Below are 24816 nucleotides of genomic sequence, written 5' to 3' on the forward strand. Positions count from 1 at the left end.
TCTATTACATTTTTTTCTCTTGATAGAACAGTATTTACCATGTTGAAGCCAGAAAAGATGTGAACATCTATAAAACAAGTTAACCTAAGATCCAATCTTTAGGTCTTCATCACTGTTCTGGAGAATCATGAGTGAAGAATCACATGTAGACTCCATCCATCCATCCATCCATCCATCCATCCATCCATCCATCCATCCATCCATCCTCTCTCCCTGAGACCTGCCAGTACATGTGCCACTAGAAAAGAAGGAAAACACACAAACAAAACCAGCACCTCTGTGATGTTAGCATTTGAGAAAGTGCCACATGATGAAAGACAGCAGTCTTATTTATTCTTAGAGGAGCGTTAGCACATATGTAACACAGAGAATAGTGTGTTGATTGCATTTCTGTTGTGGCAGGCACTTGGGAAGGTTTTGCCTAATTGCTTTTATTTTTTCTGCAGAGTAAAGTCAAATCTATCTTCTGGGAATGAGAAGCTAAAAGAAGGTAGTAACGCAGTAGAGGTTTGGAAGCAAAAGGCCTTTGGATGGATTGTTGGCACAGAAACACAGCGTTATTATAGCCTTACTCTAGAAAGACACCCTGAGTCTTAGAGTCACTGTAGGGTGAGGATCTTTGGCGTTCTTGACAGAGATAAGTGGTAGGAAGATAGAGAGGCCCTGAGGTACCGACAGTGTGAATAGAGTCTGTGCTGAAAGACGGAGACAGGACCAAATGGATCTGCCAATAAAAGGAACGAAGAAATAGCTTATAGACCCTGGTGTCGTCTTACAATAATTGTAACTCGGAAGGGGTTTTCTTGTACCTAAGAGAGATACCTGAAGTGGCTGGAGAGATATCTCAACAGTCAACCACACTGCCTTTTCTTCCAAAGGACCCAGGTTCCATACCCAACGCCCACCTAGCAGTACACAACCACCTGTAACTCAAGTTCCAGGGGATCCTATACCCTCTACTGGTCTCCATGGGTACCAGGCATACATTTGTGGGCAGAATACTTCAGCACATAAAATAAAATACCTGGACTTGTTTCTTAACTCATTTGTATAAATCTTTTATTCAGCCATAAAAGGAAAGACATTTACAAATTAACTAGGTAGAGACTTTCCCCTCTCTATTTTGGATAATGGCTCACACTCAGGATGAAGGTGGGTCTGAGTATTAAAGGGTCAGATCTTTTGCACCTGACACAAATTGTTGTGCTGACACACTTGTGTTTGTAAAGCAGGCTTCCCGCATCCTTGTTCACTCATCTGTGACAGCACAGCAGTGTTGCAGGTCTGTTGTTGCCATCGCCCCATGTGCAGAGGACTGTTGTTTCTGTAGAAGGTCGTGACTACACTCAGCAGGCAGATGTGTATGAATTAAACAAGCAATGCCTCCTCAAGTGCTGTGTATGTTTTATTTGAATTTTAAGGTGTTACCGAAGCTTTGGGTCATTTTTTCTTTTTGGTCTTTTTAGTGCCAGAACTTACTAAGACCTGTTCAAGCCAGCCCCAACCTGCCGGTACCAGTCCCAGTACTTCCACCAGCACTATTTCTAGTGGCAGCAATGGCAAACGTGCATCTGCCTGTGGCCAGCAGCCAGCTGCATCCCGTTACCTGCCTCGGGAGGTGCCTCCACGCTTTCGCCAGCAAGAACAGAAGCAGCTGTTAAAGAGAGGCCAGCCATTGCCCACAGGGAGTCTGACCAGTGTGAGCCCAGCACAGGCTGCTGGACCTGCAGGGGCCAGCCCTCCTCCTCTCCCTGGAGCTGGGGCACAGCAACATCCCAGCAAACTCCAACCAGGTAAGAGCCATGAGGAATGGGACTTGTTTGGTGTTAGGGATAGGACAGGCAGGACCTGGTACTTGCTAGGCAGGTGCCTGGCCATTGCACTGCTCCCTCAGTCCCGAGGCTTTCTTTCCATGTGCCTATGTCCTCACTACTCGGGCTGAGGTGAGAAGATCTTTTGTGTCCTACCTGGAGTTTGAGGCTAGCCTGTGCACCATAGTGGGACCCTGTCTTGAAAAAGCTATAGATACATAGGTTTACACATACATACAGCCTGGGCAGAAAGCATATCTAGATACTTGCATGATCACCATAGCACACACACGTACACGTTATGTAGAATAGAACTCTAAGCATAAAAAAAGTCTGAGAATTAAATGAATCGATATGGAGTGTAAATGAGAAATTGATTCTTGACTCCCAGACAGCTTCGTTTTGCACTGTCTCTCTTGCCAGCTGGATGTTCTATCACCTTGATGATCCAGTGGCCCCTCAGATACCTGCCATATTCCTAATGTGCAAACTCAGTTTTCCTGTGTGTCTGCGTGGCCTCAGAGTGATGACAGTGTTTAGTTTCCCTAGAGGTCCGTGTGAAGGGCTGCCCTGCACTGCCTCTGTTCAGATATTCCTGTGCTTGCCCCGTCAGCTTCTTTTTTGGAGCTCTTCATTTGCTGAGTTTATTAGAGACCCACCTCTCAGCCTGCGGGGTGTCAGAGCTTGCAGTGTGTGGCTGACTCAGTGCAGTGGAAGTCTCTACTGGCTCTGCCTCCTCTAGCGCTACCCTCTTCATCTAAAAGGAGAGGCCTGCCCTTCAGAATTCATTTCCTTTCCTTTCCGACTCAAATACTGTTCCACAGAGGTTGAGTTGTCCGTGGTAGGCACTGCTGGAATGACAGTGTTGTAGACTAACCACGGACGTCTATGTGAGCGGCTGTGACAGAGCCAGGTTAGACTGTCCTTCCAGACTGCAGCTGCCATGTGACCTGAGCCACTTATAGTTCTGGCACTTGGGACTTGTATCATGTAGAAAGGGTCCTCCTTTTCATGTTGCATCACCTTCCCTGTAACAGGCGTCTGGCAAAGGGAAAAGACTCTTGGTAGCGAGCGGTACTATGGAGGCCGAGGTGTCCGTCTATGGAGGCAGGCAGCTCTTTACCTCTCCTGCCTTTGACTCCTCTGCCGCACCGTCCAGTCACGTGTTCTACCTGTGACTTGTATGCAGCATACTGTGACTTAGGCTTTCTGCCGTCCTCCTGGAGTTGACTATGTAGGAGCTTCTCCTTTTCACGTTTCAGATGCTTTACTAAAAGCAAACCTAGGTTCAGTTCTGTTAGTACGTTTCCATGTGTTCCACAGGGATCCTAAGCTTTCTGCTGGCATCAAGACTTAATTCCTTTTCTTTTTTCACCTCTACCTTCTGCCGACTGACCCACTCCTTATCAGAACTCTAATGATCTTGTTTCCTGTTAGGACAACAGTAGTCACAGTATTTCTTGGGTGCTTTTTTAACATTTGCAGATCTAAATGCCAAGTACTAATTCTTCAGTCCTCTCCAGACTCAGAAACCACCACAGGCATAGATGCAGACTCTCAGTAAATACCCGAAGCTCACTGCTACAGTGTGGGAGTGTTCGCTTCCTGCAGGCTCCTGCTCAGTGGACACCCTCTGTTCCACAGCACCAGAACTAACGGGCAAGCAGAAGTGTGTCGTGCACAGGGACTTGATCATGGCCTCTTTGAAACTTTGCTATTTTTACTTTCAATGTTGGGAATGGAACCCCCAACCTTGTATGTACTAAGTGAACACTCTTCCATTGACCACATGCCCAGGCCTGGGAAACCTGTGGCTGAGAGCCAGTTACATGCCTGCTAGGCCACGGGTCTCTGGAGAAGACACCCAGGTTCTGTCCTTCCCCTCTGTGTTGATTCAGTATAGTTGGTATGTTGTCACATGAAACTCACTGATGTCAACATAGCCCATGTTGTAGGGTTGTAGGATGACCAAGATTTCTGATATTTGCATGCAAAAATAAGTTCTAGCCAGGAATGGCAGTGGGTGTTTTTAATCCCAGCACTGTGTTAGAGTTAGAAGCAGTTGGATCCCAGTGCGTTCAAGACCAACCTACTTTATATAACAAGTTCCAGTCAGGGCTTAATAGTAGAACCCAGTCTCAAAAGTAGTAATTATTATTATCATCCCTGGGTATTTGTGATGGTCAGTAATATGAGATGACAATGAACTGTAGTCAGGTTTAAAGCAGAAACAGATTTTTGATATGATCTACCAATTCAAAGTTATATTTTCAGGAACCAAGCTTATAATAGTTAGTTCTGTGCCTGCAGTTTACATATAACTTCGTGGGTAACTTTCCTCATGGAAACTGGGTTCTCGAATAAGTGTGCCCAGTGACAAGTGACAGAAGCCTAGAAACACTTCTACTTTACTGAAGCAACTGAGGGGAGACCTCCTGGCAGCCTAAGCCAGAGCCATGGGTATGGAAAAGGTAGGGTTACTAACTGGAAGGCATGGGCCACACTCTCTTCCTTACCTAGACGGGGTGGGCTCTGGGAGGGTCTGCTCCTTCCCAGCCACAATCCAGGCTGCTGTCAGTGACTGAGACTTGGCTTTCTCCCAGAAGAGCCCAACAGGAAGTTGACTGGGAGGGAGAAGAGCTTGTTTAACCAACGGGAGGAGAACCTGCCCTGCCCTGATGACATGGAAATCCGTGCATACACAGAAGAACTCACACAGTGCTCCTTTCTGAAGAAGTGTTCTTCCTCTGTTGTGTTGTCTTCTCTACAGACCCTAGCTTTGCAAGGGTTCAGGGAAACTCCAGCTGAGGCTCTTGACTTCTCTTTTTTTTTTTTTTTTTTTTTTTTTGCTTTTCTCTCCCTCCCTTCCTTCCTTCCTTATTGCCTTCCTTCCTTTCGTCCTTCCTTCCTTATTGCCTTCCTTCCTTTCTTTCTTCCTTCCTTATTGCCTTCCTTCATTTTTTCCTCCCAAGTGCTGGGATTAAAGGTGTGCACCAGCACTGCCCAACTAGAGCATTTTTCTTTTAAAACATTTTTATCATTTTTTTCTTCTCCCTAAATGTATTGCATTTGTGTCTGCTTTGTACATTTATTAAACAGACACTCTGACTAGTATATGCTTCTTACACCCATTTTGGATTGAGGCAAGAAAATAATTAAGAAGTTGGACTCATGCCAGTTTACATGTGGACCTTCCATAGAATATTCCATTGCTGGTGTGCAGGTGTTGAGAGGTTATGTAGAGAAAGGCAAGGAGGAGTGCAAAACAAGGGGAAATGAATGCCAGGGTTTTTGCATTCAGCTAATAGGCAACATGCCGTTATTATTTTGTCTAGTTTTAAAAAATAAGAAAGGGTGGAGGAAAGGCGGCTGTGTATGAATTGTCACTGGGTCCTGAAGTAAACGTTTTGAGAATTGAGAAAATTTACTGTCAGCTATGACCAAACCCCTTAAAGCCCCACTCCAATCATTATGATACCACCAAAGAAATGTGGGGTTTTAAGGGGTTTGGTTAGCTGGTTGGTTTTGTTTTGGGTTTGGGGTTTTTTTTTTTGTTTTTTGTTTTTTGTTTTTTTTTTTTTTTTTGTTTTTTTTTGTTTTTTTTTTGGTTTTGGTTTATTGTTTGTTTTTTGTTTGTTTTTGTTCTAGAATGGAACACAGGACCTTAGATGTGCTAGGCAAGTGCTCTACCGCTGAGCCACACCTCAGCCCCTGTTTAGGCTTTTTTTTTTTTTGCACTTTTTGTTTAGAATTGAGAACTTTATCAAAGCTAGTTTTCTCCCTGAAACTAGTTCTTAATTAATTCATTGGCAAATGGAAGGAGAATCTAATTTTGAGTTTTGTTTCATCTTTTTCCAGATCTTGGTCACAGTGGATTGGCAGATCATTATGAGAATTCCCACTGGGGACAGCATCTCTCTTACAGAAGTGAAGCCAACTGCAGCTGGGATAAAGTGATAATAGACAGGACTGACCAGGAGGTGTGGCCGTCCACCCCAGTACCAGAGACTGAATCCGCGTCAGAATGTGCTGCCGACACTGACTCTGCCTCCAACTGCGGCTCAGAGAACACTAGCATGGCTACAGGCAGCGGCCAGAGCAGCTTCCCTGGCCACCCGAAGAAGGCAAACGGCAGTCACGGCACCAATGGAGCACTCGTCCAAAGCCCTTCTAACCAGAGTGCCCTTGGGGCAGGAGCAGCCAATGGGAACGGGGGCATGGCCAGAGTGTGGGGTGTAGCCACAGGCTCCAGCTCTGGCCTGGCTCACTGCTCTCTTGGTGGTGGAGATGGGAAAATAGACAACATGATTGGAGATGGGAGGAGTCAGAATTGTTGGGGTGCTTCCAACTCCAATGCAGGCATTAATCTCAACCTTAACCCTAATGCCAACCCAGCTGCCTGGCCTGTACTTGGACATGAAGGAGCTGTGGCCACAGGCAACCCTTCCAGTATTTGCAGTCCAGTCAGTGCCATAGGTCAGAACATGGGCAGCCAGAATGGGAACCCAGTAGGCACCCTAGGTGCCTGGGGAAACTTGCTGCCCCAAGAGAGCACAGAACCACAGACATCTACTTCTCAGAATGTGTCTTTCAGCGTACAACCTCAGAACCTTAACACTGATGGACCAAATAACACTAACCCCATGAACTCTTCACCAAACCCTATCAATGCAATGCAGACAAACGGACTGCCAAACTGGGGCATGGCTGTTGGTATGGGGGCCATCATCCCACCCCACCTGCAAGGCCTTCCTGGTGCTAACGGATCATCAGTCTCTCAAGGCAGTGGCAGTGGTGGGGAAGGAATGGGCAGTTCTGTGTGGGGACTGTCCCCTGGTAACCCTGCCACAGGAAGTACCAATTGTGGGTTTAGTCAGGGGAATGGAGACACTGTGAACACAGCATTAAGTGCTAAACAGAATGGATCCAGCAGTGCTGTGCAGAAGGAAGGGAATGGAGGGAACGCCTGGGACTCAGGGCCTCCTGCAGGGCCTGGCATCCTTGCCTGGGGAAGGGGCAATGGCAGCAGTGGCATTGGTAATATCCATTCGGGAGCTTGGGGTCACCCCAGCCGAAGCTCTTCTAATGGTGTGAATGGGGAGTGGGGAAAGCCCCCAAACCAGCATTCCAGTAGTGACATCAGTGGGAAAGGATCAACAGGGTGGGACAGTGCCAGTGCTGCCAGCCAGACCCCTGCCCTGCAGCCTGGCAGTGAACACATGAATTCGTGGGCCAAAGCCACATCTTCTGGAACTACAGCAAGTGAAGGAAGCAGTGATGGGTCCGGCACTCACAATGAAGGAAGCACTGGGAGGGAAGGAGCAGGAGAGGGCCGGAGACGAGACAAAGGGGTTCTAGACCAAGGGCACATCCAGTTGCCAAGGAATGATCTTGACCCAAGAGTTCTGTCTAATAGTGGTTGGGGACAGACTCCCGTAAAGCAAAACACTGCCTGGGAATTTGAAGAGTCCCCTAGGTCTGAAAGGAAAAATGACAATGGGACAGAGGCCTGGGGTAGTGTAGCTACTCAGCCTTCAAACTCAGGGGGGAAGACTGATGGGTCCATCATGAACAGTACAAATACCTCTTCAGTATCGGGGTGGGTCAGCTCGCCACCTGCTGCCGTGCCAGCAAACACAAGCTGGGGAGACAGCAACAACAAAGCGCCAAGTGGCCCAGGAGTTTGGGGGGACTCAATAAACTCTACTGCTGTTAACAATGCTGCTGCCACCAAGAGTGGCCATGCTTGGAGTGGGACTGTAAACCAAGAGGACAAATCACCTACCTGGGGTGAGCCTCAGAAACCCAAATCCCAAAACTGGGGAGATGGACAAAGAGCAAACCCAGCCTGGAGCACAGGAGCAGGAGACTGGGCAGATTCATCGTCTGTCCTTGGACATCTAGGGGATGGAAAGAAAAACGGATCTGGATGGGATGCTGATGGTAATAGGTCAGGGTCTGGTTGGAATGATGCCACAAGATGTGGGACCAGTGGCTGGGGCAGTGGCCCAAACGCTAAGGTGAATCCAGGTACAAACTGGGGGGAGTCTCTCAAGCCTGGTCCTCAGCAGAACTGGGCTCACAAGCCCCAAGACAACAATGTGAGTAACTGGGGAGGAGCTGCTTCTGTTAAGCAGACAGGGACAGGGTGGATTGGGGGGCCACTGCCAGTCAAGCAGAAGGACAGCGGTGAGGCAACTGGCTGGGAGGAGCCTTCCCCACCCTCCATCCGACGCAAAATGGAAGTTGATGATGGTACCTCAGCTTGGGGGGACCCAAGCACCTACAACAATAAAACTGTAAACATGTGGGACAGAAACAATCCGGTCATCCAGAGCAGTACCACAGCCCCTGCCACCCCCACGACCCCCACCTCGAGCAGCACCACACACCGGGCCGAGACGCCGCCTTCACACCAGGCTGGCCCTCAGCTGAATCGGTCACCACTGCTCGGGCCAGGTATGCTGGGGGCCCTCTGGTCATACCATTGGAGTGTACTCCATGTCTGTGTGAATTCTTGGACTGTTACTCTCATAACGAATGACTAAGTAGTGTAGCTGTTTTCCAAGGGAAGAAACAAAGCAAATTCTTCTAGTGCTTTTCCAGGGGGAAAGTGTTCTGGGTGGTATGCTTAGTACTGCCAGGGTTCCAGCCAGTGTGTTCCTTTTCATCACGCTTCCAACAACAGTCTAGTTCTAATCTTTTAAGTTTTACTGTGTTGTACTCTGCTTCTCTGGGCTCCTTGTCAGTTATGGAGCTGTTGAGCAATTGGCATTCTTTTATAGGAGCCACTCTGAAGCCTTTCTGCCATGTGGCTAGTGGCTCTTGCATTTTCTTGGCCTTTGCCCAGTTGATGAAGCTTTACTTGATCATAGTCACCACCTAGTCGAGTACAAGCAAGCTCACTTTTCTGCCCTACACTGTGCATGTACTCTGGGTCTGCCCCATACCATAACCTATCCAGCCTTTGCATGGCAGACCCAGGACTGTGAGGAAAGGAGCATCACCTTCTTCAGGGAGGCCTGGGACCTCCTCCTAACTGTTGTGCCCTTTTGCAAGGTGTCTTCATTACTAGGTAAAGCAAGTGGTTCTCAGCCCTGGCTTTTCCTTAAGTTGCCTTGGCACTGTCATCCCCAGAGACTGTGGTGAATCTGTAGCACAGCTGTAGTTTTAAAGTTCCACCCTGGAAATGGAACAATGTTTCAGGTAAAACCATATTATACAAGTCATGTTTTTATTTCTGTTGCAAGTCAAATGCAAAGTCAGACTAAGACTTGTGTTTGGGGTATGTGCTCTGTAAAAGTAGAAAAGAAGATGTGGGATAATCCAGCCGGAACCATGGGAAGCTTAAGTAGCTGTGAGAGAACAGGGACCTGTGTTAGTGTGCAACACGGGTGGACTGCAGGTGGACTTTGGAGAAGCAGCAGGAGCCCTAGGCTTCTCACTGGAATATTGTACAAAGTGCTGTGCTCCAAGCACAAAGTAAGCCTGATTCTTGAGACTTGTACTCATCAAATGAAAGCACTCATGTGTTCAAGGGAATGCTGTCTAATTCACAGCATAGCTGTATTCTAAAATCGGATACAAGCAAGGAACTAAAAGAAGCTTCGAGAGACCTTGTCCCACAGATTGGCTTCCTGGCCTCCTGCTCTTCCTTACTGTCAGGCCCCAGTGAGCCTTGTCTGTGTAGTAGCACTTAGAACTCTGTCCTTGAGGCAGTATTGCAGAACTTGAGCAATGACTGAGGTCACTGTGTCTGTGTGCCCTTTGCAGGAGCTCACGGGACAGCAGTTTCCGTCACATGCAGTCATACGCCCCGGTGGGCTTAGTGGTCTTCTGGAAAGTGTCAAGCTTACGGATGCTATGCCAGAGCTGATGGCCTTGCTGTAAGCGTGCCACGCTGTGCGCTGAGCAAACTGCAGCCCTTACTGCAGAACTTCACTCTGAGCCGTGTCGCATGCGCCTCTCAGATCAGGCTTAAAGTCGGGTTGCTTCTTGGTAACGCTGTTCTCTCCTGAGACCGCTCTGCTCCCCGGTTGTCAGAGTCCCGGGCCTAGAGCTCTGCTTGTGGTTTTAGCTTTTACTTCCTGCTTTGGGGGTTTGTGGGGGGTAGTTTTTTTTGGGGGGGGAGGTATATGTGTAGTGTGTTTATGTGTCTGCATGTTCACATGTATGTGGACATGAGAGTGAGCGGGTGTACACGTATATTATTACTTGCAGAGGTCAGAGGTTGGTATCAGGGGCCTTTAGTCATGTTCCACCTTATATACTGAGGCTCAAGTAGTCCATCTAGATAGCCTGCTCCTTGGATCCTTTCTCTAGCTCCTGAGCACTGGGATCGCAGGAAGGCCTCAAGTATAGTCCTCTTGTTTATATGGCAGCCCCTTTACCTACTGACCCATCTCCAGGGTTCCCCTGAGTTTAAATGTACCATGAAAGACAAGAGGATGAAGTCTTCCCACCTAGGCATCTTAAGGTTTCTTCACAGTCATCCTGAGCCCAGTGTGCAAGGGAGTCACTTCCACGAGAGGCCTTGTTAGAGGCTTAGAGAGGCCGTTAGAGTCAGTGTGAGTGCTGATTGACTTTCACATGTAAACAGCTCAACTGGTGCAAGGTGCATGCCTCTCAGCCTTGGCATGCATGTAGTTTCTGGGCCCACATAGTGGGGGAAGAACCAACTCCTACAGGCTGTTCTCCTCAAAAATAAGGAATTTTAAAATAATTTAAAAGAAAAAACATGTAAAGAAGTTAGCTTAAAACATTATCCTGGCCAGTCAGACTTCTGAACAGGGGCTAAGTGGACAGTAGCAGCAACCTTGCTCCATACCATTACCAGAAACAGTTGCAAGTTCTTTATGTCTTTTGCTCCCATTCCATGATATATACAGGGACAAATGGGAAGAACAGGTAGGCATCCTGAGTGGTTGGACATCATGAAGAAGGTCTCACAGCAATAAGCAACCTATGGAGAGGCCCAAGGGCAAGTGAGGACTTTGTGGGCATCTAAACAGTGTCTAGAGGCCCCATGAGCTACAAACCATCTGAGCAGAGTTGGGAAGCTTAGGCTTTAAACTGGTCCTTCTGATGCAGACATCTGCACAGGGAAGCAAGGAGGCCTGTGATGGCAATCTGGGGGGATAGCCGTGGGCTGAAATGGGGTGGTGGGGCACTTAAAAAGGAACAGTGCCCAGGAAAGCAAACAAGTGGCTCAGAGTTGGGGCATGGGATTCTGGAAAGAGGGGTGACACCTAAATATGTACTTGGAAGTTGAGATCTCAGCATAGTTAGCTGAAGAGTCTGAGGTGGGAAAGTAACTGAATAAGTAATTGTGGTCAACATAAATAATCTAGAGAGGGTAGGTTTACTTAGCTAGACCTCAGTGAAAAGCGCTTTGTTAGCATGCTGAAGGCCACAGAAAGAATGCTTAAGTAGCAGAGCTGGACACATGTAAAAGCTGAATCAGCATGTAGGAAGCATGGATGTAAATGGAAAGGTCCCTCTGTTTATCAGATAAGGGACCCACACTCCAACCTGTAGGTGAGATAAAGGACAAGTATCCACCCAGCCAGGCCATCTTAGTGGCCAAGGGCTTGAGGTCACCAACACTCGCTATGAGTAAAAGGGTATGAGAGAGCAGAGATGTGATGTCTGACTGTGCCCAGAGGGCTGCCTGGCAATGACATACCCAGTAATGAGTGAAATGGTCCTCATTTAGCCATGTGTGGCTTACAGGCCAGTGAGAGAGCTAAACCAGGTGAAGTCTATGTGGCAGGAGGGAGGATGACAAGAGCCCAGGGAGGTCATGCATGGTTATGGGTCAAGCCTGGGCGCTGAACAGCTCCTGGACTCTGATGGTAAGACTTGGCAGCTGGGGTGGGAAGCGTGTTCCTTCTGTGTACATTTGTATGTTGCTACCCCACACAACCTCCCCAGGTTTGTTTGCTGTGCTCCCAGCTCGCTGCACCCTCTAGTATCACACACATAGGATTCTGGATGGGTCTTCTGTACCTCTTTGTCCCTGGATACAAATTCTAAGTTAAGGATTGTACCTAAACCTGCAGACGTTCCTGCTTGGTACACAGTTTTTGGTGAGTCGGCATTTTTAGTAAGAAAGCCAGAGTTCTGTTAGAAGTGAAACTTAGGACTCAATGACATCATGTGGCAGCATTCCACTAGAGTGAAGGGCTGTGCTTCCAGTTACACATTTGCACCAGGCCAGAGGGCCCAAGCACTGGGACTTTTAGCACTAGCCAAAAGTTCTGGGCCCAGTTTCTTCTACTGAACTCAGTTCTATTAGCTGGCTGCTGCTTCAGCATGTGCATTTGGTCCCTGGTTTGATTATGTGTAGCTGTATATCTGATATGGTACATGCCCACATGAGTAGAAGTGCCCTCAAAGGCCAGAGTTATTGGATTCCTTGGAGAAGTTACAGATCAGTTGTAAGGTGCTTGGCATGGGTGCTGGGAACTGAGCTCCACTCCCTTGGAAGAACTGCAAGAGTCTTAACTGCTGAGCCATCTCTCAGGTCCCAGTTCCTGGTTTTGTGACTGATGACTGTGCTAAGCATTCCAGTCTCAAGGACTTGAAAGAATGAAGAAAATGAGGAAAAGTAACTGATGGGTGAAAGAAATAAAGAAAGCTAGACATAGTGGTACATACTTTTAATCTCAGCATTTAAGAAGCAGAGACAGATTTCTGTGAGTTCAAGACCAATCTGATTTATATAGCAAGGTCTAGGAAAGCCAGAGGAAGCAGAATTTGAGAATTAAAACTCGGTGTATGGAGTATGTTGTATAATGCACACCCTTGCATCTCAGCCCTCAGGAAGCAAAGGCAGATCAGAAGTTTGAAGCTACACTAGACTGTAAGTTCTAGGCCAGCCAGAGCTGCCAGTGAGAGACGGGCTAGAAACAGTAATGATAGCAGAAGAGGCCAGTGCTGTGTCTGTATATAGTGAGAATGGCCACCCCAAGCTGGGGGTGGTGCCTCATCGCTTTAATCCCAGGGTTTGGGAAGCAGATGCAGGAGAATCTCAGATTTTGGATTAAACCTGGTCCACATAGCAAGCTCCAGGGCAGCTAGAGTTTCATAGTGAGACCCTGTCTCAAAAAAAACAAAACAAAAATAAAAACAAAAAAAAAAAAAAAAAACGGCCCTCATAGCATGATGAGTAGTCCCACCATATTTGTGCATCCAGTTGTATGTAAATATGTGCACATATGAAGACTGGTGGGCAACCAGTTGTCGTCCTAAAGAACACCTAAGAGCTTACCAGTTCATACATGACTTCCTCCAAATGTAAAACTTGGCTTCCCAGTCCCTGTGTCTCCCTCAAGCTTCTGGAGTGTGCATATTATTAAAGGTATAGCAGTATCATAGAAGCCTCTGTGAATTTAGATACCATTAACAAAGACAAAATAATGGATTTTTTTCTATCTGGTCAGCCCCTGCATAGAAACTGGTCAGGTTCAGTGTGTGGTATAGCCAATGATGGTGTCAACGTGTTTTCTTACTGTGTTTGTCTCTCCTTCCACACGGACAGAGTGCCACACTTTGCCCCACACTGCCTATGGTATTCAAATCTCAGACCCAAAAATTCAGGCTACCTCAGAATTGCAAGTAACTAGAGCCTTTGATTTTGCAAGCTTGTTAAGTGAAGCTGTTCTTTGACCCCAGAGAAGTAGCCAGCAGGATTCCACACAGACTGCTGGATCAGACGGGCTGAAGCACAGGCACAGGCTTTTCATGGCTCTACTCAGATCCTTCATTTCAGCAAAAGCAGCCATCACTTTTAGTGGTTAACCAGGTTTTTGCTGTTAATAAACTTGGTATTTTGTAGTAATTCTGCTTTGTTTTTTACCTGTGCTGGGTTTATGTCAGAAAATATGGCTTTTCCATGAACATAATTTTGTGTATTCACTCTGACAGGGGTAAATGCTACAAGACAGTTTTGCCCTGTTAAGTATATTGATACTGAGTTTCCGGGAGTCTACGTAAAACCCATGTGTGTTAGAAAATTCTCTGTAGTTTGACTAACTGGCTTGTTTGAACCTGAGCCAGCCTCACTTTGGGGTAGAACAGTGGTAATGGCCTGAAGAAATGTCCCTGTACCTACCATTGATCAGATTCCCAACTGCTTGTAAAGCACTCACAGGCTATGCTGACACCGAAACAGTCACTACACTTCACAGTCCTCCTGGTTGCTTATTGTGAGTCTGGCTGTCTGGCTGTTACATTATCTTGCAACCAAGCTGCTATTTTGACTTCTAATGGGAAATGGCTGAGAACAAGAAAGAGTAAAGACAAGTTATTTGTTTCTAAGGAGTTAAAGCTGATTCTGAAAAATCCCAGGCAGCCTGATTATCTAGTATACTTGGAGGTGGGTATTCCTTAGCACTTGATTAGCTTGCAAGCACACAAGAAGCAGTAAATATTGATAAAAACAGAACAATAGTACTGTTCAGAGTACTGTCCTCACTGATAGCTGGGTCTCGAAACTGCTACTGTGGGGTTTGGATTGGATTAGGATCATTTTGTTGCTAGAGGGGTGGGTTTCTGTTTGCTGTGCCCGCTGGCCTCAAACCTGCAAGTTACTCTCTGGGCTATTTCATCCCTAAGCACTGTCGTTTCACCTAAAGGCTCTCATCGTTTTTAGAGGGATTGGTGCTGGGGAAAGATATGTGCAGAGGGTAGCATATGGCTGACCCAAGCAAGACCAGTGACCTCCCCCACCTCCTGTTGGCTCATGGAGACTAAGCTGTTGTCCAACTGAGTGAAGCCTCAATTTGTCATGTTCTGCAGCCTGTAGACAATGTACCAAGGTGGAAGAGTAGCTCCATATGAGAGTCTTGAAGCCTGAACAAGGGAAGATTGCTCTTGAGAAGCTGATTCAAGAGTCCTGCACTCTATCTGAGGCAGCTGAGACAGGTTTGAGGCTGCTCACCAGAGTGCTATGGCTTTCCAGCTGACTTTGCATTTGGGTCCACTGCTCCTTGTTTCAAAGCTTGCTTTACAGACACAAGTAATAGGTTTTATACACTGAGCTTATGTGAGTTAACCACAGAAATCACTAATCACTACAAAATCCCACTCACTACACTGAAGCTTGGGAAAGCTAGAGAACAGTATCCTTGCTTCAAGACCACTATCCAAAGAACCTTCCTCTTCTGTGAGGAGCAGCAAGAGGCTGACAGCTGCTGTTTTGACACAGGAACTCTAAAATTAGCCTCCCGTCACGGCCAGAGGGAGTCCATTTTCAGCAACACTAATAGTTTTAACAGAAGAGAGGTCTGAGTGGTCTGTGCTTTGTGTAGCCCTTGGGCAGGGAGGGGATTTTGCTTCCCTGTGTTTTGTAGGGCGATGGGGATCAGTGGATCAGCTACACAATTGGGGAAGGTGCCTAAATAGGAAAGCCTGTGAACCTCATGCACAGGCTTCCACTGAAGGGCCTTCTTTTAAAATTAATCAATGGATAGCAGTTGGAAATTCAGTGTGGTCCCCTGAAATTCTATAAAGTGAGTACACACCAAAAAAAAAAAAAAAAAAAAGTTCTGGCAAAATAAAGAGAAGCAGCAGCAAGTATTTATAAATACTTGTTTGCTTGGGTCTTGTTGGTCAGGGGGCACCGATGCTTAGGGTGAAACGGCCTCGTGGGTGTTGTGTGCTCTCCTACTAAGCTTCATCCTCCAGCCCCATCAGTGTGCCTGATTCATCCAACTTTTTTACCAAAGAGTCGTTTACTCTAGTGACAACATTTAAGCATTGGACATTATTTTAATGCTGTTTATCTAAAACTATTATCTATAAACTGAAAATGCTCACTTTGTACCAGAATTATTTAATATATTTCCGTTTGTCACATCTCTTCTAGAGACTAGACCCGGGTCTGTATGAATCTTGCCAGAGATGAGCTTAGCCCAGGAAGACAGTTTGCTGGGTGGTTCTTCCCCTTCTCCCCAAGGCTTTGAGATGCAAATCCTCTGCTACATACATAGGGTTTTCTATTGGTTCTTAACCGGAACCAAAACTTTCTACAAAAAAAAAAAATGGATTAACTAATTACTATGGTCTGACTGTTTATTCTTAATTTTAACTTAATTATTTGATTACTTAATTATTCTGTTCATATCTTGTAACCTGGCCTTGAAAGACATGGACATGGAGAAATGCCAGATGAGGAAAATCATGATCCTGCTCTCAGCGGCTGCCTCTGCGCTTTTCTGCTGATTGGTCATAGTAACACATTATCAGCTGTGGGATTCTTCATTTAATTGCCCCCTTAAATTCGAAAAACTGAATTTGAAAATTTCAGTTTTGTTTACTGCTTTCTGTGTAATTACTGGTAGTGTTGTGACTGATTGGGGTAACTTACCAGTTATTGTTAACAGTTTGCTTAAACTGTTACTCAGCAAAGAGCTTGAAATTTAAAATGATTCATAGCTACTCATCCTTTTTGTTGTTAATCAGGGTTACTGCATTTTGTTAGAATAAATAGCGTTGTGGGAACCAGTTTCATACTATGATTGTAAGAAAGCTAACAAATTTCACAATTGAAATAATAACATTCGTGTTGAGACCAAACAATTCCGTGCTTGCCACATGCACCCTGTGCTGTCTCCTTCAGCCTCTGAGCTGATACAGCCAGTGACACCGCCCTTGTCACTGACTACAGAGTGACAAGCTAGTGCAGAGTGATTGGAATGGCACAGCTTGACTTCTTGGTCTCACTTGCATTCCCACTTTCCCAGTTTCCTCTGGCTGGGGAGAGATGCCCAATGTTCACGCCAAGGCCGAGAACTCCTGGGGAGAGCCATCTTCTCCTTCTACCCTGGTCGACAATGGCACAGCAGCGTGGGGGAAGCCTCCCAGCAGTGGCAGTGGATGGGATCATCCTGCTGAGCCAGTGGTGCCATTTGGAAGAGCCAGCGCTCCTGCTACTGCCCCAGCCCTGTGCAAACCAGGTAAGCCAACATGCCCGGACCTAGCACTTAAGAATTGGATCAGTAAGGAAGGTTATTTGCTGTCAAGTATAAGGACCCGAGTTCAAATCTCTTGCACCTACATAAGAAGCCAGACATGGCTACATGTGCCTGAAACCCCAACATTGAAGGGCAGAGACAAGTGCATCCTGAGAGCTCCCGGCCAACTAGCATAGTCAAAATAGCTAGCTTCAGATCTGTTGGGAGACCGTGCCTTAGGGGAATAGGGTGAAAGTGATAGAAGAAGACACCACATGGGAAATTCCTTTGCCTTTTATGTGCACAGACCTGTACCATATACACCATCGACATATATCATACACATGAGAAAAACTGGACCTGTGGATTCTATTTGTAGAGGTTTTTGGTTTTTTTTTTTCCACTGAATTTTAGAGGTTATTTATTTATTTATTTATTTCTGAGGCAGTTTCTCTGTCCATCCCTGGCTGTCCTGTTTTCTGGTAGAGGTCTTGCTCAGCATGTTGCAATGCCCTGGAATACATCCCTCTCTTGAAAAAAAAAAAAACATGAATAGAAACAGTAGATAACTATTCCATGACTGCAGAATTGTTTTGTTTTCTTAGCTTGTCAATAGATGTGTGTCCTAGCTTGGTTGATTGATTTGAGGCAGAGTCTCACTATGTAGCCCTGGCTGGTCTGGAACTTTGTAGATTGAGTTGGTCTCAGACTCACAGAGATCCTGCCTCTGCCTCCCACAAGCTGGGATTAAAGGTGAAACTAAGACCTAAAAGAAAGACACTGACATTTTCAGGAGCCCACATTTGAGTTGCATTTTCATCTGTGAAGAGACTCCTGTTCCCTGTAATCTGGGATGTAGTTTGAGATGCCTGTATGCAGATGGAGGTACAGTTGATTGACAAGAGTGGAGTGTACAGCTGGAGTTACAGACATCCTGTACCTGCCTAAGAGAAAAGAAATAGATAAAAGATAACAATAGTTCCTGTTTCCCCACCCCTCCTGAGTTCTGGTGACACAGCTTTCTTCTCAGAACAGGTGAGTCTGACACGTCCTCACTGCTTTCTTCCAGCTTCCAAATCTATGCAAGAAGGCTGGGGCAGTGGTGCGGACGAAATGACCCTGGGCACCAGCCAGTGGGAGGATGAGGATGGGGACATGTGGAACAATGCTGCCTCCCAAGAAAGCAGCTCATCCTGCAGCTCCTGGGGCAATGCCTCAAAAAAAGGACTTCAGAAGGTAGGTGCTGCTGGGGAGACCGAGAGGCTGGGAAGCCTGTCCTGCAGTCTAGGAAGTCTAGGGACTCTTAATCTCTCTCTACATTGACAAGATTTCTGGTGCTGTTTTCAGGGCTGGGCTTAGTTCAAGGGCAGCCTTGTCTACACAGTGAGGTTTAGGACAGCAAGGTCTACACAAAGAAACCCTGTCTTGAAAGAGACAAAAACAAAAGGCTATTTTCTTATTAATAGAATTTTGTCTTTTCCAATGAGTTTTTTTTTGGGGGGGTGAGGTTGTGTATGGACTGCAACAAATCATAAAACCTGTATATAACAGGTAATATGCTAATTAAAGCCAAAGGATTGGGAGGGAAAATGTGTGAGGGGGGGGTGTGGATATTCTTTCCATCGGAAAAAAAAGCTGATATCCCTGATGTATATAAGCATCCAACAGGAAAATGAACAAAGAATGTAAAACTGATCAGATCAAAGGGAATACAAGTGACCATCCAGCGTGTAAAAGGTTGGCCGTCCCAACTCACATTTTCATATTACTATTTATGAAAGTGCCATTGAAAATCATTCACAAAACAAAGACTGACTTCAGGTCAGCCTGTCTGTTGACAAGGAGTAGAAATGACTCCAGACCCGAAGAGAAGTTGTTTACAGTGGGGCTGGGCAATCCAGTTGCTGTAAGACCAGAGACCCTACAATAGTAAATCGAAGTAATAGGATCTGGCCCTGGCAGCATGCTGTTCACTTGAGCTGCCTGCTAGGGGTCAGAATGCCTTCCAGCTGCTCCAGCACCATGAGCTCTGCTGTGGTTAGCGCCCACCTGTAACCCCAGCACTTGGGCAGTGAAGATGAGGATCAGAAGTTCAAGGTCACCCTCAGCCACAAAGCAATTTTAAAGCCAGCCTGTGCTACATGAGAAGACCCTGTCTCAAAAGGAAGAAAGGAGGAAAGGAAGTGGGAAAGGGGGGAAAGCAAGCACATTGCAGCAGATGCTTTGCGAAAGGGCGAGGTTTTAGTTTGGTTTGTTGACTGTTAGTGAGAATGTGTAGACACCGTTCCACATTGTGTACCTGGTTCTCAGGCCTCCTATGCCCTGCCCCTGGGCTGCCCTTTCTCTGGTCAGCCTCACTCCTCCTCTGCTTTAACATCTCACTTCATGTGCCTTTCCTCTCGCCTGAGTGAGAGCCAGACTGTGGATAAAGATGCATGGTTAATAAGACCAGCAGGTTGTTGTTCCTCTCTCATGTGGCTCTTTCCAAAGGGCTCTGCATTTTGTCGTTGTTTAGAATAAGTCGTATGTGAAGGTAAAAAACATGAAATGTTTAGGAAACTTGACAGTGCTGAGAGCTTCCAAGGCATTCCTGTGACAGTGGGAATAATGTACATTTGCTCAAACACGTACTTTTTATAAGAAGAGGATTATACTGTTTTTGTTATTGCATAAATGACAGACATAACCAGCCTTCAGATGCTCCCTGCAGTTTCCCACAGTGTTAACCACATAATGATGTCCGCTCTGAGGAAGAACACACAGTGTTAACTCACAAATTCTGTAGCTGCAGTCACTGAGTTTGGGTGATCACCCACTGTTGTTGTTGGGTTTTGTTTTGTTTTATTTTGGTTTTTGTTTGTCTGTTTTGTTTTTTGGGCTTTTTTTTGTTTTGTTTTGTTTTGTTTTGTTTTGTTTCTTTGAAACAAGGTTTCTCTGCATAGAGCCCCTGTCCTGTGTCTTGGAACTTGCACTATTAACTAGTATTAACTAGGCTGCCTCCGCCTCCCAAGTACTGGGTTTAAAGGCATGCACCACCACCACCCAGGTGCTGTCACCGATTTCTAAAACACATTAAAAGTAATTCCTGGACTTTTCCTTTGCCCGCTCTGTTCCAGGGCATGAAGACACCTGGAAAACAGGATGAGGCCTGGATCATGAGCCGGCTGATCAAACAACTCACAGACATGGGCTTCCCGGTAACTGACATTCTGATGCTCCTGCCCCACGATTCCAGTGGACAGCCTGAAAGCATTCCCTAGCCAGTCTGTTGTGTGTGGTGAGGCACAGATGCTCTGTGGATGATGTCACTGTCTAATTATTTGTTGAGTTCCCTTTGGCCGGGGCATAAACAAAGAATTACTCCGTTTCCATCAAGAATATCTCTTCCTAAATAAAAGACAGTGTGCGATTTGTAATTTCCATAGACTTAGACAATTCCATATTTTCTGTGATTTTTAATTACAAGTGAGTTTCATTCCTTATGTAGTAAGTGAAAATTCACAGCAAGAAGCTGAGTAAAATTAGGCATCAACCTCTCCTCCCCACGGCAGTCTAACAAGTCAGCCTCATTCCTGTGTCCCTGGTGTCCCCCAGAGAAGCCCCTCAGTTTTCTCAGCGCTTAGGTCAGGTCCTTGTCCCAATGTGCATGTGTTACTCAGTTACTGTGCCTGTATCTGAGGAGCCCAGAACGGCCTCGTGCCTTACACTGATGCTATAATGAGCAGGCCGCTGCCTATAGAACAGCCCAGCAAGTCCTCCTGTCCCAGCAACTTTGGATTTCTTTCCAAACACTTACATTATTCTGTAATCTATGTGCGTGTGTGTGAGCCTGTTTGCATTTATGCACCTACAGAGTCTCTGAAACTAGAGTTAGCGATGGTTGGGAGCCACCTTGTGGGTGTTGGAAACTAAACCAGAGTCCTCTGCAAGGCAGTAAGCTATCTTAACCTCTGAGCCATCTCTTCAGCTCTTATTTTTGTATTTCAGCTCACTAATTTGTTTATGTGAGTGGTATTCTGTCTGCTTTGTGCCTGTAACACACATGTGTACCTGCTGCCCTCGGGAGCCAGAGGAAGGCATTGGATCTCCTATAGCTAGAGTTACAGATTGTTGTGAGCTACTTTGTGGGGGCTAGGAATCTAACCCAAGTCCCCTGAAAGAGCATCCAGTACTCTCCATACACATATGTGTGCCTGCTTATGAATCTGTATGTATGAGTGGCTCCTGCAGATGCCAGAAAAGACTCAGGACTGCAGTTGTTCTAGGCATCTGTGAGTCCAGGTGGTGCTGGGAACTGAATCATGGTCCTTTGTAAGAATGGGATGTGATGTTAACTGTTGAGCCATCCCACCAGCCCCTAGCAAACAACTTTGATTTTCTTCAGGAATCAGTCTGTTCTGGTTAAAAAAAAAAAAAAACAAAAAAACAAAAAACAAAAAACAGTTACCAGCATGAATCTGATCTGATTGCTTTTTTGTTTTTTGGCCAAAAAGTTTGGGAGATGGAGACTGGTGTTGATAACATACAGAAGGTTGATGTTATGGATGTACCTCCTGACACTCAGAGTGACAGATAAAACAGAGACCTATGTGTAAAGAGTCCAGAGCCCTGCAGTTCTACTGAATTGTCATTGTTCAGTGCAGTGCAGAAACAAGTGTAGGCATGTTCACAAGCTTCCTACAGCCCCACCCTTTAGAGATGCATCCATTTGTGACACACTGTTGCTCTCTTCAGACAGATGAGAACAGGGCCTGGGATCCCATTACAGATGGTTGTGAGCCACCATGTGGTTGCTGGGAATTGAACTCAGGACCTCTGGAAGACCAGACAGTGCTCTTAACTGATGAGCCATTTTTCCAACCCCCAAATTCTATATTTTTATTTTTGAAGTTAAATACAAGTTTTCTTCCTTTGTTTTTGAGATAAGATCTCACTGTATAGCCCAGACTGGCCTCAAATGCATAGAAATCTGTCTGTTGAGATTAAAGGTGTGAGCTTCAATATCCATGAGTTCTTGTTCCTCCATTCTAGACTCAGTAAATTAGTTTTAGCTACAAGTGTTTCCTATTGCAAGGCATCATCTCTCTAGCACCCAGGAGCAGAGGCAGAGTGTGCATGTAGACACGCCACTGCCTGTCCTCAACAAAGAGAAGGACATTTCCAGTCCCAAAAGCTAGTGGTGGTTGCTGCTTTTCCCCTGGAGTGCTGAGATGTTCAGGTTCTCTGATGTTCTCTGGTTGTCTTGTGTGGATTGCTGATAAGAGTTCCGCTTCTCCCCACAGAGAGAGCCAGCTGAAGAGGCCTTGAAGAGCAACAGTATGAACCTTGACCAGGCCATGAGTAAGTGACAGGGCATCTGTTCCCAGGTGCCTCTTGGGAAGTTTTGCTTTGTAAAAACTATTTGCTTTTAGCCATTATCAAATCTGAAGAGGTGGGTCGACAATCTGGAGCTCAGGGGAAGAACAACCACAGAACACCCCAGTCATATGGCAAGTGCCTCTTCTGGGATAACCCCATGAAGGCTCCCACAAGCCTGTTAGCCACACATATGCTTGTTTTATGTATGTTAGTGTTTCAGAATACTGTATTTAACATGTTTTCTATAATCAAATGTGAGTTGATCAGGATATAATGTCTCCTGACCCTGGGTAATGTGGTTGTAATTTTTTTCACCCAGACAGCCAGCTGTCCTATTCATTATGCATCTTTTTATGCTGTATATGTGTAAAGTGTTTGTGGGTACACGTGCTATGGTACATGTGTATTAAGTGTGTGGGCACACATGCAGTGGTACATGTATGTAAAGTGTGTGATACATGTGTGCAGGTCAGAGGACATTCTGTAGAGTCAGTTCTCTACAACTTTTCCATGGCTTTGGGGGATCAAATTCAGGTCAGCAGGCTTGACTAGTAAGCACCTCTACTCTTGAGCCACACTGCCAGTTTACTACACAGACCTGTTTGTTGACCTTCTGGTCTCTCTAGGCGTGCTGTGGATGTCAACCTCAGTGTTTCCTGAGGAGCCTCACCCGTGAAATTTCTTCCTCTTCCTTGATTTCTCTTCTGGGGTTTGTTAGCACCCAACTAACAAACCACATTGCTGCAGCTCATGCCTGAAAGAAACTGACCTGGCACGTGTTAGCTTTCTTGCATTAGGAATACCACATAGCACACTACTCTAGGGAACATTCCAGGATCAACAGAAAACACACAGCTGTGAAGAATGTCGCAGACTCTTCAGTAAGGTCCAGCTAGAGTGCATGGATGATGGGGACAGACAGTAGTATGTGATTGTAAAAATACCAAAGCATGCTGTGTACACTCTGAGGCAGGGAAAACCAGGCAAGTGGAAGCAGTGACATCCAAACACAGTTTAGTGGGCAAAAGCTGTTATCTCAGGTTACATCAGTGGGAAGGCCTGAGGCTGTGGCTGGAAGGAAGGAAGACCTAGGGAGCAGAGGATGATGATGAGCTTCCCCGGGTGCATCGCTGCCTCGTGACCTGCGCTCCTTTGTTCTCAGTGTTGCCCTCATGTTGTACCCAGGTGCTCTGCTGGAAAAGAAGGTGGACATGGACAAACGTGGACTGGGAATGACCGACTACAATGGAATGGTCACCAAACCCCTCGGCTGCCGCCCACCAATCTCCAAAGAGTCTTCCATGGACCGCCCCACCTTTCTTGACAAGGTATGGATCTAGGCAGCTATCTTAGTTCTGCCCTCAACAATTATCTGAGCTGTGTCCTTAAAGCAAGTTAGATGGGAAGTTCGGACATTTAGGTGGCTTTTACGTCAATTTCCCTAACATGTAAGAATGGATGACTCAGGATGTTGCATTACACATGGTACCGTAAGGAGTGGAAAGTGCTGGACTCGGGAACTGACTCCTTAGAAAGGACTAGTAGGCTAGGCAGTCGAGGCACAGCCTATTAATCCCAGCACTTGGAAACTTCTGGGGATGTTAGCGTAAGTAAAGTCCTTGCCTTACAAACACTGGAACCCAGGTCCCATTCAAGTTCTGTTCCCAGAAGGGCCCTTGATCCTCGGACAGGACTCTATTCCCGGAGTCTCTACGTGTTCCACGCGGACAGATGAGCTGTGGCACACATGGTCAGGAGCACTTGATCCTAAAAGATATTTATCTGAAATTCCAAATTACTGTCTGGTGTCATATTCCTCCTCCTGCCCCAGCGTCTAGAGCTCAGACTGAAGTTGTGCACTGCTCTGTCTGTATTTATTTGTGGAATCTGGAAGTGGAATTGGGACCTGAGCTCCTTCTCTAAAGTATAGTAATCTGCAGGTGGACATTAGGTTTGCAGAGCTTGGCGGTTAGGTGACCTTAGTGTTTTCTGTTCCTGTCGCTCTCAGAGTCAGCCAAGTGCTGTATGGAGGTGGAGGCCAGCCTCCCCAGGAAGCTGTGCTCCTGGAGCCTACAGATTAGACTTGCTGATGTGTCTGTCCCTCCCCACGGTAGCTAGGCCAGGGCAGTAAGTGGGAACAATGCTGGAAGCTAAAGTGTATGCTTGTGGGGTCGTAACAAAGCAGCATCTTAATCCTCTTTCTCTCTTTCTCTTCTCCTCTTCCTGTTGCCCTTGCCCTCCATTACCTCATTATCCACACATGTTTTATTGTCAATTCTTTATCCACCCACCCCACCCCTACCCCATTATTTCCATTACCCCATGGGAAACTGTTTGGTGCACTGCGTGCTGGCGGGCACCGCACACAGCTCACCCTTTCTTTCTCCAATCAGGATGGCGGCCTCGTGGAAGAGCCCACGACTTCACCGTTTTTGCCTTCCCCAAGCCTGAAGCTCCCCCTTTCCAACAGTGCACTCCCTAATCAGGCCCTGGGTGGGATTGCCTCAGGGCTGGGCATGCAAAACTTGAACTCTTCTAGACAGGTAAGGCTGTTGGGAAAGAGCTGGGAGTGGTCTACATTCCTTCTCCTGACTTTTCTAACCTGGTAGAGGGGGAAAAAAAACATTTTTAGTTGATACTTGGATCTTAAAATAGGAAAGCTTCAGAGTTGTTTTTATGCGGAACTGAAA

General features: G+C 46.3%; 1 protein-coding gene across 2 annotated transcripts in view; it reads left to right on the top strand.

Moving 5' to 3' along the window:
• Nucleotides 1-24816, top strand: part of TNRC6C (trinucleotide repeat containing adaptor 6C) — a 92017-nt gene that overhangs the window by 46543 nt on the left and 20658 nt on the right. For both annotated transcript variants that reach the window (XM_080924356.1, XM_080924357.1), the window contains exons 4-11: nt 1467-1793; nt 5670-8270; nt 16559-16771; nt 17838-18004; nt 19885-19965; nt 22051-22108; nt 23312-23454; nt 24520-24669. In XM_080924356.1, coding sequence (XP_080780482.1) covers nt 1467-1793; nt 5670-8270; nt 16559-16771; nt 17838-18004; nt 19885-19965; nt 22051-22108; nt 23312-23454; nt 24520-24669 — 3740 coding nt within the window. The remainder of the gene's footprint in view (nt 1-1466; nt 1794-5669; nt 8271-16558; nt 16772-17837; nt 18005-19884; nt 19966-22050; nt 22109-23311; nt 23455-24519; nt 24670-24816) is intronic.

This window comes from Micromys minutus (genome assembly GCF_963924665.1).
Source record: "Micromys minutus genome assembly, chromosome: 10".
In the NCBI taxonomy this organism is placed as follows: domain Eukaryota; kingdom Metazoa; phylum Chordata; class Mammalia; order Rodentia; family Muridae; genus Micromys; species Micromys minutus.